Below are 17,814 nucleotides of genomic sequence, written 5' to 3'. Positions count from 1 at the left end.
TCTCTTTTATTCTGGAAGGCAAGGGCAGTAACTTTTTTTTTTCAGTATTAAACTGAATTTCATCAGTATTAAACACGTATTTCATCAGGCTCCAAAATTCTTCAAAAAGAACACAAAGAATGACTTGACAAAGAATGGCCTTCTCAGCTGCCATAGTTGCAACTCTTGCGTCATCAGAACAGGATGTTCAACGCACCACCATTTCCGTTTAAAAAAACGTTTTGCAACTTTTTGTCGGGGCTGAACGCATGACTTCATATAATATTCTTCATATATCAATATGTACCCTATATTGATTCGCTAAAATCAAAAGAGGGTCTGGGGTGCAGCGCTCTGCGCCCCGAGGACAATCTGAAATAAGCTAATTAGAGTTCAGCCTAAAGTCACAAGCATTTCAAAAGTTTATAGACAACCATTTGTCCGGCGCACCACACACAAAACAAACAAAATACAGTTTTTATTTTTTAAAGAGGTGTTATCATGACTACCAGTCAAATATTATGACTATAAATAATGTTATTTCATAATTATTTTGCAATATATAGTTAAATTATTTTTAACATGTTGAAGTAGCCTTCTTCTCTTGAAGGGGACGCACTCCAGCACCCCCTATTGACCATCCGCCACTGGTTCTATCACTGTTGACTTTTTTATGCGAGGTGCCAAGCTCATATGCAGTCTACTGCTGTTGAATACTTTGCAATTTTTCTTTGTACTTTGCACTAATAGTTTTTCTTCATGTGTTTAACAAATATTACTTGCATTAACAATTATAAAACTGTCCACAGATCACTCCACGTCTAGTTCCAAAGTTCATCCAATGTTATTTCACCAGTCTTTACATAAAAATTTATAAATATGGACTTTTAGATTAAAGGCCAGGGTAACCTAACCCAAAACTGATAGCTATGATTTGCCTTCAATCCAAGGCTGTTAACCACAATCATTATTTGTATAAAAATTTAAAATAATATTGAATATGTTTTCTGTAATATACCTCCATAGATAATTTTGTTGCTCCAGCATTATTTTATATGATAGGGGGAAAAAATCACCTTTTTGAACATAAAAGACAAATGATCAGCATGATTTCACTGTGGACATTGGCTGAAGAATGACATGATGACAGGCCAGGGTAACCTAACCTCTACTGATAATTAGATTAAAATAAGTTGACAGAAGTCTTGTCTTGTGTACAATTTGATATTCCTTTAAAGACATTGGTTAATAATTAATTTAATAATTAGTACTAGGTCAGCAAGAAAATGCTATAAAAGGTCGGTTTCTCTGAGGAGCTCTTCACACACCATCAGCCATGAGAGCTGTTGTGCTTGCCCTGACTGTAGCCCTTGTGGGTAAGTCGAAATATATTTATATATTTTTCCTTCTCTCTCTTTTTAGCTCTATAGAATAACTTGTTTGGAAAATTGAAAAACCTCTTGAAAACCAAATTTAAAACAAGATTTTCATAGAATTTTTTTTTCTGTTTCTTTCAGCGACTCAACAGATCAACCTTGGTAAGTAATATGATATGGCAAATTAGTTTTAAGTGGTAATTTAGACTGCATTATTGCTTAAAAATAATGACCTTAACAATTGACTAAGATCACAAATTCTGTACACTTTTCAGTTCCTGAGTTTGCCCCTGATAAGACCTATGTGTACAAGTATGAGGCTCTGCTCTTGGGAGGTCTTCCTCAAGAAGGTCTGGCCAGAGCAGGAGTAAAAGTCAGCAGCAAGGTTCACCTCAGTGCCGTGGCAGAGAACACCTTCATGATGAAGGTAATGACCATTGAGAACTGTAAACACTGTAGGTGTTCCACACTGACAGAAAAAAGGGGGGGGGGGGGGTGTTAGCAAGATCTAGTTACAATAGCAGCAATACTCACAAGTAAATATGTTCCCTTACAGCTCATGGATCCTCTACTCCACGAGTATGCTGGCATTTGGCCCAGGGATCCATTTGTTCCTGCCACTAAGCTCACCTCAGCTCTGGCTGCTCAGCTTCAGATTCCCATCAAGTTTGAGTATGCTAATGGTGTGGTTGGAAAGGTATTCGCCCCTGCAGGAGTCTCCCCTACAGTACTGAACCTGCACAGAGGAATCCTCAACATGCTTCAGCTCAACCTCAAGAAGACCCAGAACATCTATGAACTTCAAGAGGTGAGAAAATTATCCTGGTACGTTTTTGACAGTGGTGGACGAAGTACACATACCATGTACTTGAGTAAAAGTAAAGATACTCAAGGTAAAATATTACTCAAGTAAAAGTAGAAGTGCTGCCTTTAAACATTCACTTGAGTAAAAGTACAAAAGTATTTGCCTTCAAATGTACTTAAGTATCCAAGTACTATGATTTTTTCATGGCTATAATGTCCTATTATAATTTTTGTCACAAGACTCTTGCTTAACTCAGTCTACGTGAAGACTCCAATGTCACTCTTGGCACATCAATCTATTAATAAAATGACATTAATTAGTCTCTATATATATTTATATTATATATATTTTTGAATTGAATACATTTTTTGTGTGTTTAATTTTGGACGGAAGGGGACTGTTCCCATAAGGTATAATACATTTACAGTATTACTGTATATATATTTTCACGAGCATCTATGGTTATAATAGGCCTATTATAAACATCCTAATGTTATGATACATTCACATAAACCTGCACAATACCATTAAATACACACACACACACACACACATTTATACACATATATATATATATATATATATATATATATATATATATATATATATATATTTTTTTTTTTTTTTTTTTTTTTCTACGTTATGGGAGCAGCCTATTTCCTTCCAAAACACCAAAACGTATTAATGCAGTGTTTCTGCTACTCCCCAGAAAAAAAAATGCTATTATATGCAAGTAATTTTAGTGTCAACGTAATAAGCAATGCTCATTATGCGTCAATATTTACTGATAATTGCTGCAATAATAGTAATTATAATAAAATAATTAAAATAATTGCTCTGCCCCGCTTAAAATCATTGGCAACGCGATTTGTTTGGAACTATTGAGAGCTACACGAATCACGTGACCGCGCGGCGGCGAGATCACAGCGGCTGCACACTGCACAGACCATTCGAATGATATTAAAATACTGCGAGATCGATTAGAGTGTACTAGTGTAGTAGACGGCTCTGTATGCTTTTCAATCACTCTCGCGATGTCATAAACTGATCGGTCTGTGCAGCTCCGGTTCAAGTCGAACAAGCCTAGTGTGTCGCAACCTTATACTGTCTATGGTCGCAACTCTCATATTTAACAGCTCTGGTTCACGCAGAAAGCGCCAAGGCAAGTTCAAAACAAAGCACGCACGTTGTAGGCTAGTGATTGGTGGCTCGTTTGACCAGTTAAGTTTTTATCCACTCATAAATAAAAAGGAACGACTGATTTTGAAAATGTAGTAGAGTAAAAAGTAAGATATTTGACTTCGAAATGTAGTGGAGTTAAAGTAAAAGTCTTCCAAAATTTAAATACTTAAGTAAAGTACAGATACACAAAAAAACTACTTAAGTACAGTAACGAATTACATTTACTTCGTTACTGTCCACCACTGGTTTTTGATCTATTTTGAGATCTGCAATCTAATTTTTTGACTTGTCCTTCAAGGCTGGAGTTCAGGGAGTGTGCAGGACCCACTACGTCATCAGTGAAGATCCAAAGGCTAACCACGTTATTGTCACCAAGTCTAAGGATCTGAGCCACTGTCAGGAGAGAATCATGAAGGACGTCGGTTTGGCGTACACTGAGAGGTGTGCTGAATGCACAAAGGTAATGAAGAAGACTGGAAATAAGTGAAATATTTACTCAATATAATGAAAATGCCAAGAGTCAAATGGTCACATACCATTCTCCCAACAGAGGGTCAAGAGTCTGATTGAAACGGCATCTTACAACTACATCATGAAACCATCTGCCGCCGGTGTACTGATCGCTGAAGCAACAGTTGAGGAAGTGCATCAGTTTTCACCCTTCAATGAGATCCATGGTGCTGCCCAGATGGAAGCAAAGTAAGATTGATCCTCTGTGAGATTTCTCTTAAAAATATGAAGTAAAAATATTACTAAGAAATAAATATTTTTTTTTTCAGACAAACCTTGACTTTTGTTGAGGTCGACAAAACGCCTGTTGTTCCAATCAAAGCTGATTACTTGGCCCGTGGATCCCTGCAGTATGAGTTTTCAACTGAAATTCTTCAGACCCCCATTCAACTCCTGAAGATCAGTGATGCACCAGCTCAGGTATAATTCATTACTCAAAATCTTTAACAGTCTCCAAGTCAAAGCCTTTGATCCATGAAGACGTCATCTGAGTGTTGCCCTTACTTTTTCTAGATTACTGAGGTCTTAAAGCACCTTGTTGAAAACAATGTGGCCATGGTCCATGATGATGCTCCACTTAAGTTTGTTGAGCTCATCCAGCTCCTGCGTGTTGCCACCTATGAGAATATTGAGGCTATCTGGGCTCAGTTCAAGGACAAAACAGTTTACAGGTACAATGTTTGAGCAATAAGTTCATAGGAATATAGTTCAATGATTTTTTCTATTATGAACATATTTTGAAAACAATTAATCTGTTAGGCGCTGGCTTCTGGATGCTCTTCCTGCTGTTGGCACACCAGTCATTGTAAAATTCATCAAGGAGAAGTATCTGGCTGGTGAACTTACCATTCCTGAGTTCATTCAGGCTCTTGTGGTTGCTCTGCAAATGGTCACTGCTGATTTGGACACCATCCAGTTGACAGCTGTGGGTACATCTTACTATACTCAAAGTGCTGTTCTTCAAATATGACCAAAATCAAATGAATCATTTCTGTATGTTGCTGAACAGAGTTTGGCTATGCACGAGAAAATCGCCACAATCCCAGCTCTTCGTGAAGTCGTCATGCTTGGATATGGTTCCATGATTGCCAAACACTGTGTTGCTGTTCCCACTTGCTCCTCCGAGCTCCTCAAGGTAAACACCTCAAGATATCCACAAATTTCTGTCATGGACATACTATAATATTTGATATTTGTCTAACTGTATGTGCCTCAAACTCCTCAGCCCATCCATGATATTGCTGCAGAGGCCATTTCTAAGAATGACATTCCTGAAATCACTTTGGCTCTGAAAGTTCTGGGCAATGCTGGTCACCCTGCTAGTCTTAAACCCATCATGAAGCTCCTACCTGGACTGACAACTGCAGCTACTTCTCTGCCTCTTAGAGTCCAGGTTGATGCCATCTTGGCCCTGAGGAACATTGCCAAGAAAGAGCCCAAACTGGTAAGTGTCAGACATTGTAGGAATTTATTACTGTAAAAGATTATACAAATTGTCATTCAATAATATACAAACCTTGTTTTCTGCCTCAGGTTCAGCCAGTGGCCCTGCAGCTTGTATTGGACAGGGCTCTCCACCCTGAAGTGCGTATGGTTGCTTGTATTGTGTTGTTTGAGTCCAAGCCCTCAGTGGCTCTCGTCTCCAATCTTGCTGGTGCCTTGAAGACTGAGACTAACATGCATGTTGCAAGCTTTGCCTATTCACACATCAAGTCCTTGACCAGAATCACTGCTCCGGATATGGCATCTGTGTAAGAACAAATTTTTTCGAACATATTTTACTTCATCACATAAAATGAGCACAAGCCAGAGGTAATCATAGTTGTCCATTTCAGTGCGGGTGCAGCTAATGTTGCCATCAAGCTCATGAGTCGCAAACTGGACAGGCTTAGCTTCCGTTTCAGCAGAGCCATTCAGCTGGACTTCTATCATAGTGAGTCTAGACATTTTTGAGAGAGAGATAAAAAATGTTTTCTTGGGTGTTTCTTAAAATGTGTAAAAAATAAATAAATGTTTTCTTACCTCTATCCCTGTGCAGCTCCTCTTATTATTGGAGCTGCTGGTAGTGCCTACATGATCAATGATGCCGCAACCATCCTGCCCAGAGCTGTTGTAGCTAAAGCACGTGCTTACCTGGCTGGAGCTGCTGCTGATGTTCTTGAGGTGGGACAACCTAGACTTTAGAAAACTGATTCATGGTTTTAAAATATTTTCAGTCTTCACTCAATTGATCCTTTCAAACAGATCGGTGTGAGAACTGAAGGAATCCAAGAGGCTCTTCTGCAATCTCCTGCTGCAGATGAAAGTGTTGACCGTATCACAAAGATCAAGCGCACCCTGAGAGCTGTAAGCTTTCATGTCCAGTGTACAGTATAATTGTGTACTTTTAAGTAATATTATAAACATGATATAGGCAAAATGTATATAACTTTTGTTTTAACACCTCAAGCTCACAAACTGGAAGGACTTTCCAACCAATCAGCCATTGGCATCAGCCTATATCAAATTACTTGGACAAGAAGTGGCTTATTTCAACATTGACAAGACCATCATTGAAGAAGCAATACCGGTATTGTGTTTTAGCTGCTCTACTCTCTCATTATCATATTCTTTTTGAGATATATATTCTAATTCTCACAATTAGAATTAAGTTTCTCATAAACACCATCCCCAGATGGTCACTGGACCCAAACCACGTGAACTGTTGAAGAGTGCCCTTAAAGCTTTGCAGGAAGGAGTTGCCTTCCAGTATGCCAAACCCCTGCTTGCATCTGAAGTGCGTCGTATCTTGCCAACAGCAGTTGGTTTGCCCATGGAGCTCAGTTTGTACACTGCTGCTGTCGCTGCTGCAAGTCTCAATGGTATGTTTTTTTCTTAGAATTTTTTATCCTTTCCTTGGATATGAGGGTGTCACTTCGAAGTTTGATGTTGCTCTGTTCATCCCTCTAGTTAAGGCCACCATTACACCTCCTCTCCCTGAGGAGATTGAGACTATGACTCTTGACCAACTCAAAAAGACTGATGTTCAACTCCAGGCTGAAGCTAGACCAAGGTACACTTTTTCAGCTACATTCATGAAGATGAGATATAATGTACACAACAACAGTTATTTGTTAACAGTTAACAAACAATCTCCCTCATTCTTATTTCAGTATTGCTCTCCAGACCTTTGCTGTGATGGGAGTGAACACTGCCTTGATCCAAGCTGCTGTTATGGCAAGAGGGAAGATCCGTACAATTGTCCCTGGAAAAGTAGTTGCAAGAGCAGACATTCTCAAGGGCAACTACAAGGTGGAGGCTCTGCCTGTTGAGCTTCCGGAACACATTGCTGATGTGAGGTAATGTAATCTTAGTCAGACCAGTGTTGCAAACATTCTGAATCAATTCATAAACCATTCAAAAGGTTTCTGAAATTGAGACGTGACCCATTTTTTTCTTACTCCAACAGCTTTGAGACTCTTGCTGTGGTCAGAAACATTGAAGAGCCCAACGCTGAGAGGATTGTTCCCTTAGTACCCGAGGTGGCCATGAAAAATTCCCAGACTCCTTCTGAGTATTCGGTAAATTTTGAACACACATATGATGGATATCAATTTGCTTCAAGTTTTAAAATAGCGAGGCTTGTTATAATATTTCATTATTCTTTTCAGTCCTCTGAAATTCCAGATGAGACTCCCGTGAGAGCTGCTGCTCCATTTCACAAGACTCTCTGTCTTGCTGTCCCATACATTGAAATCAAGGGGTGCGTTGAGGTGCACTCTCACAATGCTGCTTTTATCAGAAATTCTCCTCTCTTCTACATAATTGGACAGCACTCAGCCCATGCTGCACTGACAAGAGGTATACATTCAGAGAAGATTATTCATTTCAGAGAAAATTACAGAAAAGATAATAATTGTCATTTTGGCTTTAGCTGAAGGTCCTGTAGTTGAAAGACTGGAGCTTGAAGTCCAAGTTGGTCCTAGAGCTGCTGAGAGGCTCCTTAAGCAAATCAGTCTCATTGATGAGGATACTCCAGAAGGAAAGGCCTTCCTGTTGAAACTGAGGGAAATCCTGGAGACTGAAGATAAAAATGCGTCCGTCTCTTCTGAAAGCAGCAGTAGCAGCCGCAGGAGCAGGAGCAGCAGCAGCAGCAGCAGTTCAAGCTCCTCCATGTCCAGCTCTCGTGTGAGTAAGGTGAGGACGTGGAATGTAGCGTGTTGGTTACGTAGCCAATATTTGTCTCATAAATATATTTTTTCACTGAATCATTTTATATGGATTTTTAGACTGCCACTATCATGGAGCCCTTCAAGAAATTCCACAAAGATCGGGTAACTACTAAAAAGCCATTTTTTTATATTATTACTTTAGATTATATTTATTACTTATTACAAAACTTATTTTTGCTTGCAGTTCATGGCACCCCATGGTGCTTCAAAGGCAGTAAGCAGTGGAAGCACTGCATCTAGCTTTGAGGCTCTCCAGAAACAGGTGAATCAATTAGTGTCATTAATAACATATAACCCAAAGGTGACATTTTGTACTAACATCCACTTAAATTGATTATGGTATATGCTTTCAGGCTAAGTTCCTCGGAAATGCTCTTCCACCTGTTTTTGCTGTCATTGCCCGTGCTGTGAGAGCTGACCACAAGCTGCTGGGCTACCAACTTGCTGCTTACTTTGACAAGCCAACAGCAAGAGTGCAGCTCGTTGTTTCCTCCATCGCTGAAAATGACAACCTGAAGATCTGTGCTGATGGTGCCGTGTTGAGCAAGCACAAAGTCACTGTAAGACTAGAACTATTATCGAAATTAATTTCTCAAGTGAAATAATTTACATCATTACCATCCTTTGAACACAAATGTCCTTCAGGCCAAGGTTGCTTGGGGTCAAGAATGCCAAGAGTATGCAGTCACTGCTAAAGCTGAAGCCGGTGTCCTGGGCGAATTCCCTGCTGCACGTCTAGAGCTGGAATGGGAGAGGCTGCCAATAATTGTCACCACATACGCCAAAAAGTAATGTTCAGCAACACTGAATGACAAATGTATTGTATAGTTTAGAAAATGAAACTGGTTTAATCTGCTCTTCTTTGTGCATCCCTTCACAATTAGGCTGTCGAAGCACATCCCTATGGCGGCTTTCCAGACGGGCTTTAGACTAGAAAGAGCAACGAACAGTGAGAAAGAGATTGAACTGACTGCAGCCTTGCCAACTCAGAGATCCTTAAATGTCATTGCTAGGATTCCAGAGGTGAAATAGTTTTCCGTTAAATTATGACTCTCACAGAGATATAATAAGAAAATTCAACAAATTATTTTTCTTCCTGCTGCTCTAGATGACACTGTCACGGATGGATATTCGTCTCCCTGTCGCTGTTCCTATCAATCCAGACGGAACTCTTTCCATTCATATCGATGAGGACATTCTCTCCTGGATCCAGAAACATTTCAAGGAAGAATAAGACATGAAGAATTACATTTTTACATTTTCAGAAGAAAATGTGAGCTGTATTTATGTAGCATTTATTGTTCTTTGACAGTTTAATTGAATACATTAACAACCTTGTGATGTGTGTAATGTAATGCAATCTAATGTTAATAAATACCCTGCAAGTCTCAGAAATGTGTGAACTGCTTTCATTTTACAATAACACTAAAAGGCCTCATCAAAAAAATATGTCTTCAGACGAGTTTTAAACATGTTTACAGTGGTAGATGATCTGACATTGGTAAACCATTCCACAACTTTGGGGCAGCAACTGAGAAAGTGCAATCTCCTTTACTTTTTAAGTGTGACCGAGAAATTTCTAGGAACAGCAGATTTTGGGATCTCAGAGACCTGTGTGAGCAACTAAAATGTATAAGCTCAGAAACATATTTTTGTGCCGATCCATGCAGAGCTTTAAAAGTATACAAAAGTAACTTGTACTTTATTCTAAAATGAACTGGTAGTCAGTGCAAAGAGGCCAGAATTGGGGATATATGATCCCTCTTTCCTATTTTTGTCAGCAACCTTGCTGTTGCATTTTGTATTTTCTGAAGACGTGACAGCGAAGACTGACTTACACCCAGGTACAAAACATTCTGTAATCAAGATGTAAAGAAATAAAAGCATGAATTACTTTCTCCAGATCACTGAAAGATTCGCAATTGAAAGAAACAAATCATCACAACTGAATTGATTCGTCTGTCAAACTTTAACTCTGTTAAAATAAAACCCAGATTCTTAAAGGAGAACTCCGGTCAATTTGAACATTTAGCTCATTTTTTTGTAAATTTGGAGTGCTGTCAATACAGAGAACAATGGCAAATATCGGTGTTGCCTACACCGTGTTATCCTCTTTTTAAAATTTGCACCTTGTTGACTTAAATGGTGCAAGTTTTAAACCTGCTTTTAGCCTCTTAACATCCTTGATGTGTCATTACAAGTGCACAGCTAATGTGTGTGATTCCTTCAGAGTGAACACGGGTGAATCTGACTGCAGTAGATGTGAAAGATATGAATAAAAATGATGTTATTTCAGCCAGCGCACATACCTGTATTGATGTCACGGGTGACAAAATGCTGGGAAAAGCGGAACCTTTCTTTCCATGTTCCCCGAGGGGATTATTTTGGTGTAACGCCTCACTCCGGTTCTTCTTCTTCTTCTTCTTCTTTTTTATTGGCGGTTGGCATACCAATTTGTTGCATTACCGCCACCAACTGTTTGGGGTGTGGAGCTTCAATGCGGATTTCTACTAACATGTAATAATAATAACAAAAAAAAAAAAAAATAATAAAAAAAAAAAAAAATAAAGTATATATTCTTGATTATTCTTAAATTCGATCAAATAGCTCTGTTTCTTTAAGGTATCTCATGACAGCTGGCCATGCTGATGGCTTTGATGTAGAAAAGGAAAGTAAACCCTCTACTGATAAATGTGTGTAACCTAATTCTTTAACTTGTTCTAACAATATGATTCGTTCTGTTCTGTATGCTTCACATTCTATTAATATATGCTCTACCGTTTCTCTCCTGTCACAATTAATGCATAGTCCTGTTGCGTGTTTCCCTAAACGATTGAGATTATGATTAAGACCTGTGTGTCCAATTCTTAGCCTTGTGATAACAGATTCCCCCCTTCGTCTCACTCCGGTTCCGGGTGTAGCGGAGATATTGTCCAACCTGATTACCGCTGATGCACGGCAGGTGTGAGAGAGAGAGGAGCGGCGTTTGCACAGGCTGTTCGCTTCACAAGAGGAGGATAAAAGAGCCATTCAGAGTCGAGTTGAGGTTGAGGTTGGAGCTGGTAAAAGTCAATCGGTGTTTAGTTGGTTGGCTGGGTCTCTGTCGTTGTGTTTTGGAGTAGAAGATCTCCGGTTTGAGCGCTTACATTGGACGCGGTAATCCTGGAAATTCGTGTAAGTGAAGAACTGCCATTAGAGTCTGTCGTTTAGAGCTGCTTGTGGAATATCACTGGATTGAACTGCTGCTTGGATCTGCGCTGGAAGAGGGAAAAGAGAAAGATAAGTGATTTAATTACATCGTTGAATCAAATGTAAAGCTTGAAGAAAAGACTGTGAATGTGAAATTTACTATTGAGGAGGACATCTGTTTCAGATGCGCTGGAGAGAATGGAGAGTTGAATATTCCCATTGAAATGCATGGATGAAGTGAGGTTTCTGATCAGCTCTACTGTGTGTGAATGATTTGCAGTTGTTTGCCTTACCTGATGCACGCTGAATTAATGCTGTGGATTTGTAGTGAACACGAGTGCTGTGTGCTATGCTGAGAAGAGTCTCCCAACACCTGCTTTCATTCTTGTGAGATGATCTACTGGTCTCCATCTAAATCCCAGAACGATACAACTGAATTGGTGAAGTAATGCTTTGTATTGTCCTCTCTTCCACTGAATATTGTCGTGAAGTAATTCTTCATTGAAGGCTCCTGTTAATTATCTCTTTCTCTGAAATTATAAGTCTTGAAGAAACATTACCTGTTACTTACCGTCTGAGTCCTGCAGATGTGCAGCAACGCTGTGAAGTGAGTTTTAAAGTCACAATTCCCCTTTCACGTCATGATAAGAGAATCTGCTGTTAAGAGAAGAAACCTTACCTGTTACCTACCGTCTGAGTCCTGCAAATGTACAGCAACGCTGTGAAGTGAGTTTTTAAAGTCACAATTTCCCTTTTATGCCCAGACGAGAGAATCTGCTGTTGAGAGAAGAAACATTACCTGTCTGAGTCCTGCAGATGTACAGCAACGCTGTGAAGTGAGTTTTAAAGTCACAATTCCCCTTTCACGTCATGATAAGAGAATCTGCTGTTAAGAGAAGAAACCTTACCTGTTACCTACCGTCTGAGTCCTGCAAATGTACAGCAACGCTGTGAAGTGAGTTTTTAAAGTCACAATTTCCCTTTTATGCCCAGACGAGAGAATCTGCTGTTGAGAGAAGAAACATTACCTGTCTGAGTCCTGCAGATGTACAGCAACGCTGTGAAGTGAGTTTTAAAGTCACAATTCCCCTTTCACGTCATGATAAGAGAATCTGCTGTTAAGAGAAGAAACCTTACCTGTTACCTACCGTCTGAGTCCTGCAAATGTACAGCAACGCTGTGAAGTGAGTTTTTAAAGTCACAATTTCCCTTTTATGCCCAGACGAGAGAATCTGCTGTTGAGAGAAGAAACATTACCTGTCTGAGTCCTGCAGATGTACAGCAACGCTGTGAAGTGAGTTTTAAAGTCACAATTCCCCTCTCACGTCCTGGTAAGACAATCTGCTGTTGGGCGAAGAAACATTACCTGTTACTTACCGTCTGAGACCTGCAGATGTGCAGCAACGCTGTGAAGTAAGCTTTTAGAGTCACTGTCCCACCATTGTGGCCGACGAAGTATCTGATACTGAGAAGAATACATTACCTGTTACTTACCGTCTGAGACCTGCAGATGTGCAGCAACGCTGTGAAGTAAGCTTTTAGAGTCACTGTCCCACCATTGTGGCCGACGACGTATCTGATACTGAGAAGAATACATTACCTGTTACTTACCGTCTGAGTCCTGCAGATGTGCAGCAACGCTGTGAAGTAAGCTTTTAGAGTCACTATTGCACTATTGTGTCCCGAAGACCGTGAAGAATCGATCCAGCGGCTACTCAGGTCAAATAGCCCTAGAAGAAAAGTTGCTTATTCCTTTCTCAAGTTGATTGTTATTCAATAAAGATTGTTACTTTTGAACTCAATTACTTGCCTCCTCTGTCCATCTGTTGCGTGCCTGTGGTGTCGGCTCCTCACGGTGGTGTCTGGAGTCAGGGGCGGCTGGTCATCCGAGTCCGCCCCGGCCTGCACCGGTGACATTTACATCCTGTTTTCGGTCGAAGTCCACAGTAGTCGATTGTCGAGTTCACGCGCGTGATCATAGGTAACTAAACCTATGCGCGTGAACTCGACAATCGATTACTGTGGACTTCGACCGAAAACAGGATGTAAATACAGGTATGAGCGCTGGCTGAATAACATGGTGTAGGCAACACCGATTTCTGTCATTGTTCTCTGTATTGACAGCACTCCAAATTTACAAAAAAATGAGCTCAATGTTAAAATTGACCGGAGTTCTCCTTTAACATGTGTATTCAGAATGGATGACAGGACCTAGATTTGTTGCTTTATTATTTGCACAGCTACTACGTCAGACCGTGGAGCTCAGTTCATCTCTAATGTCTGGAAGGCCTTCAAGCTCCTAGATGTGACCGCAAGTCTGTCATCGGGCAACCATCCCCAAACCAATGGACAGACGGAAGGGAAGGTCCAGGGAATCAGGTGATTCCTCCAATCCTCCAAACCTTCTGCTGCAGCCACCAGAACCCTTGAAGCCAGTTTCCAGCATGGGCAGAGTACGCTCAGAATTACTTGCGCCAGAAGAACACCGACCTGACTCCTTTCCAGTGCATACTCGGATACCAACCGCCCCTGTTCCCATGGTCAGGGGAACCCTCCAACGTTCCTCCAACAAGCCATCCATCATAGAAGACAAAGGAGTCTACTCAGTTCAGTTTTGTTTGGACTCCCAGCGCCGAGGTGGTCGATTGGAGTACCTTGTCGACTGGCAGGGGTACAATCCAGATGAGGGTTATTGGGTTCCTAGAGATGACATACTTGACCCTGATCTACTTACCTCCTTCTGAGAACCGTCCAAATCAAAGGGCGACCACCTCGACGTCGTGGTCCCCGGCCCTCAGGAGCGGGCCGTGGAGGGGGTATACAGTCAGGGATTCGCCACGCTCCACCTTCACTCCCTCACAAGGCTCACTCTCACTAGAGTGCTGATTACAACCACCTGTCACCAATCACCACACTCATCAGTACCCTCTACAAAATCCTGCACCACAGACACCATCATTGTCTGGTCTGAACTAGGACTCACCCAAGATATTCCTTACCTGCGATACTCTGTGTTCTTTTCCTTGGCTCCAAACCTGCCTGTCTCCAGTTCTCCAACTCCCTGTAAGAGAAAACATCTAATTTATTTAGTACTCAGCGTTATACTGGTGTGTAGGTTGCATGTGGTGCAACACACCCGTGTTCCATTGCTTCATCATCATCGTCTTCATGGTTGTTGTCTGCCTGCAATATACTTACCATCTATCTGTTTGAATAAAGACTGTTTATTGTTTCTAACTACTTCTGCAAGTTTGTGTATCCTGACAGTCCTTTTGGTTTTATACATTTGTTTTACTTTATTTTAGCTTATAAATTTACTATCATAGACAGATGATCTTTCCTGATATCTGAAAGTAGTCAAAGACACTTGTCAATATGGTGAAGGGGTGGATTCTTGAATCAACTGCCGCTTCAGTATATACTTTTGATTGGTGTGTAATCAAGTAATTAACCAATATTTATCCTTCTAAATATTAAACAATTTGAATGACTTCAAGATTATGGGATTTAGGTAGTAACATAATCACTTGTCTTCTCACTGGAACATGCTCTCTCCTTGTTTTGTTTTTTTTAAGAGAAGCACCCAACACATGTTAAAACATTTACTCTTCTAGCTGACAATGACAGCCTAGGTCACTGAAGTCACTCAGGCCTGTCTCGTACGTGATTCACAAAGTATTTACTTTACTTCTCATCTTCAGTCACAAGAGAATAATGATGAATATTGTCTGAACCTCTTACTGAGAGAAAATACATCTTATCGGTATGTTTTGGGAAAGTTTCCTGATCAGAGCTAGAGCTCGACCAACTCCAACCTTGAAGAAGCTGTGTATTTGTGTGTGTCATTATTCTTTGTTACAGGTCCTGACTTTTGTGAGGTGAGTAACTGGCACCCAGGGGAGATGAAATGACCATTATATGAACAAACTGGAGCCTAGAAATGCTGATTTGTGACCTTGTTGGATAACTTCGTGCTTAAACCAGGATCCTTATCATCCAGATAATCAATGGAGATATGCTTCTGTCCATATGTGGAGATTTTCCAAGTTTATCCATGTCTTAACCAGTCAAAATCATTCAACCTGATGTGATGACGTAGTTTAGTGACCTGTGTTAGAGTATAATTGCTGCTGTATTGAGTGTGTACTGAAAGTTGCCTACAAACTCCTTGCTGAGTGTTGAAGATGATTTCTGCTGATGAAACTTCCAACTATTCTTCAGTAAAATGTTCTTCAATTGATTGCATCTTTGACTCCTGGTCTTCATTAATCATATCTGGTCCTTGGGTCTTAACTGTGAATTCCCCTACAATAGTAAAGTGACAGATTAGTCACACATTGCCATCTACAGACATTTGTAAATGAATAGACTGCCCCATTGTATCTGCAGTAACATCTAAGTACTCATCTGTGTACAAATCCATTCTTCACTACTTCTTTGTTGGAAACAAAATGTCCCTGCCATTCATTTGTTTTGAGGTTCTTCAATAATTTGAATTTCATCGATATTTTGACCAAATTTAAAAGTATCTCCACCTTCACCCTGCCTTCATGTGATATCAGACAATTACAAATAAAAGTTTCCAACTGCAAGTTTATGTAAAGTCGGAAAAAAAAGACAAAGTCAGGATTTAAAATGACAGTTTAAATTGTAAAAATTACAAGTTGGTCAGTAAACATGTTAACATTTTTCTTCTTTTTTTACAGTGTAGCCAATATGTGGGGCCTTTGCTTTATTGTGTTAGACAATGTGGGGCATTCAAATCAAAAAGGCTGAGAGCCACGGCACAAGAATCTAGTTACTAACAAAAGTTTGTAAACTGTTGCACTTAATTTAAACTTAAAGCCCAATATAACTTTGCAAAAAACTGTGATCTCCAAAATACTTATAGGCCATTCATTTTTTTTATCTTAATCCTGATATGATGTTGACAACATATTTGTCAAGTTGCTTTAATGTCCAGTTAAAGAAGAGACACTAGATTATTTTTCTAATTTAATAGAGTATATATAAAAATCCTTACATAAAGAGATACAGTAAAGACTTATATTTTATTTGAAAAAAGACATGTCCATTGTATAACTATACCACCAACAAGCCATTGTGTAGGACCCCGACGATTGTCTCAAGTTAAACTGCATTGTTTGATTTACCTTCTGTGTCGTTGCCCACAACGCTTCGGTGACAGGACTTTGAAATAGCAAACAGGGAAAACAATAAAATGTATGACTTGCAAGCTAGCTAACTTCATCCAATCTCCATGATCCTTATTTTTTTTTTTCTTCATTTGAATGCCTTGTGAAAAGACATTTTGTAAAGATAAAAGACACATTTACTTTCATCTAGGAAGTATGGTGTCCGGGAGGGGACTTTGAAAAATTGCTTCTTGTTTGGTAGCTCTTCAATATAAAGAACAAGTTGCCGGCTCAGGGTGCTGACCCGCCAAAGGCTGTCCGATTAGAGACGAAGCGAAGATGTACTTGCTTTCTGGGAATAACTCATTTATTGTCACCACTCAACAGACTGATTTGTATGGTTGTGGTTGTTGTTTTTTTGTTGTTGTTTTTTTTCATTCACGCACAACACTCCAAAATGCGATCTATAAACAGTTTATACTGCTGTAACTTCAGCGTCAGTCTCTGTGAGGGCGGGGGAGATCACGTGGTCAAGGTTTCTGGACGCTGATTGGCTCAGGCAAGGTGCTGTGTATTGCCTGTGCCTCAAAATCAGAGGGAGAGATTTTATAGAGAGAGGTTAGAGTGACAGCAAATGATAGCCTTTTCACATAAGGGCTAAAATATATAAAAACAATAGGGGTTATGTGCAACTTAACTTCCGTATTCTGTAAAACAGATCGCATCACTTACGGTTCAGGCCTTTTGTATGTGTAGCTGTTTTACTCAAGATAACTTAAAAGGAGCAAGCAAAGATGGCCATAACCAATGTCCCTCGCTTATGCAGATTGATATCTAAAAGTTTGTTGATTTTTTCTTCTTCACACTAACGTTTAGATATTTAAATAGAGGTAGGTTACCAGGTAGGTTAGCTGATTACCTAAAAAGTCCATAGATATGGGCATCAGTTCATACTGCTGTTAACACTTTCTCTGACAAGCGGATGTAATAAGACCAGGAGCACATTCAAACTCAAACTGGTGTGCAACGTTTTGCTACGGTTTCCGGGTTGAATGACATGTTTCCTGGAAACGGTGTGCAAAGGGGTTTGAGATACGTTTTCTCTTGTTTGCGTTTGGTGGGTGTGTCAAAATTGTCAGCCAAATCAGCAGCAACATGAATATAAACCACACGGTATTAAAGAGACAGCTCGCACAATGCATCCAAGTAAAGACGTTTACAAATGTGTCCGCTGCAGCTTGGTATACGCAACAATTGAAGATATTAGAAAACATGTTTGTTGTATGAGTTTTATAGTAAAAATATAGCATATCAACAGTGATCAGCAATAATGATAAGCCTAATACTCACAATAAAAACAATAAGGTCACAGATCATAACAGAGTCTCGGAGGTAAGAAGTGGATTATCCTTCACCTGAAATGTTTG

General features: G+C 39.9%; 1 protein-coding gene across 1 annotated transcript; it reads left to right on the top strand.

The window, feature by feature from the left end:
- Positions 1–1,303: 1,303 nt before the first annotated feature.
- LOC308701371 (vitellogenin-like) lies at positions 1,304–9,297 on the top strand (the record flags this gene model as incomplete). The annotated part of the gene is made up of 28 exons (XM_081383628.1): positions 1,304–1,355; positions 1,497–1,517; positions 1,631–1,782; positions 1,912–2,163; positions 3,641–3,802; positions 3,893–4,041; positions 4,122–4,272; positions 4,366–4,523; positions 4,612–4,777; positions 4,862–4,987; positions 5,078–5,296; positions 5,386–5,603; positions 5,688–5,785; positions 5,891–6,015; positions 6,097–6,198; positions 6,302–6,421; positions 6,527–6,713; positions 6,802–6,904; positions 7,005–7,190; positions 7,301–7,412; positions 7,503–7,692; positions 7,766–8,028; positions 8,121–8,165; positions 8,248–8,325; positions 8,417–8,623; positions 8,709–8,851; positions 8,948–9,086; positions 9,172–9,297. The coding sequence occupies exons 1-28, from the start codon at positions 1,316–1,318 to the stop codon at positions 9,295–9,297; spliced, it is 4,038 nt and encodes a 1,345-aa protein (XP_081239754.1). The 5' UTR covers positions 1,304–1,315.
- Between the last annotated feature and the right edge of the window lie 8,517 nt (positions 9,298–17,814).

Source organism: Scardinius erythrophthalmus (genome assembly GCF_964197995.2).
Source record: "Scardinius erythrophthalmus genome assembly, chromosome: 14".
Taxonomy (NCBI): Eukaryota; Metazoa; Chordata; class Actinopteri; order Cypriniformes; family Leuciscidae; genus Scardinius; species Scardinius erythrophthalmus.
This window is presented reverse-complemented; position numbering and strand designations above follow the sequence as displayed.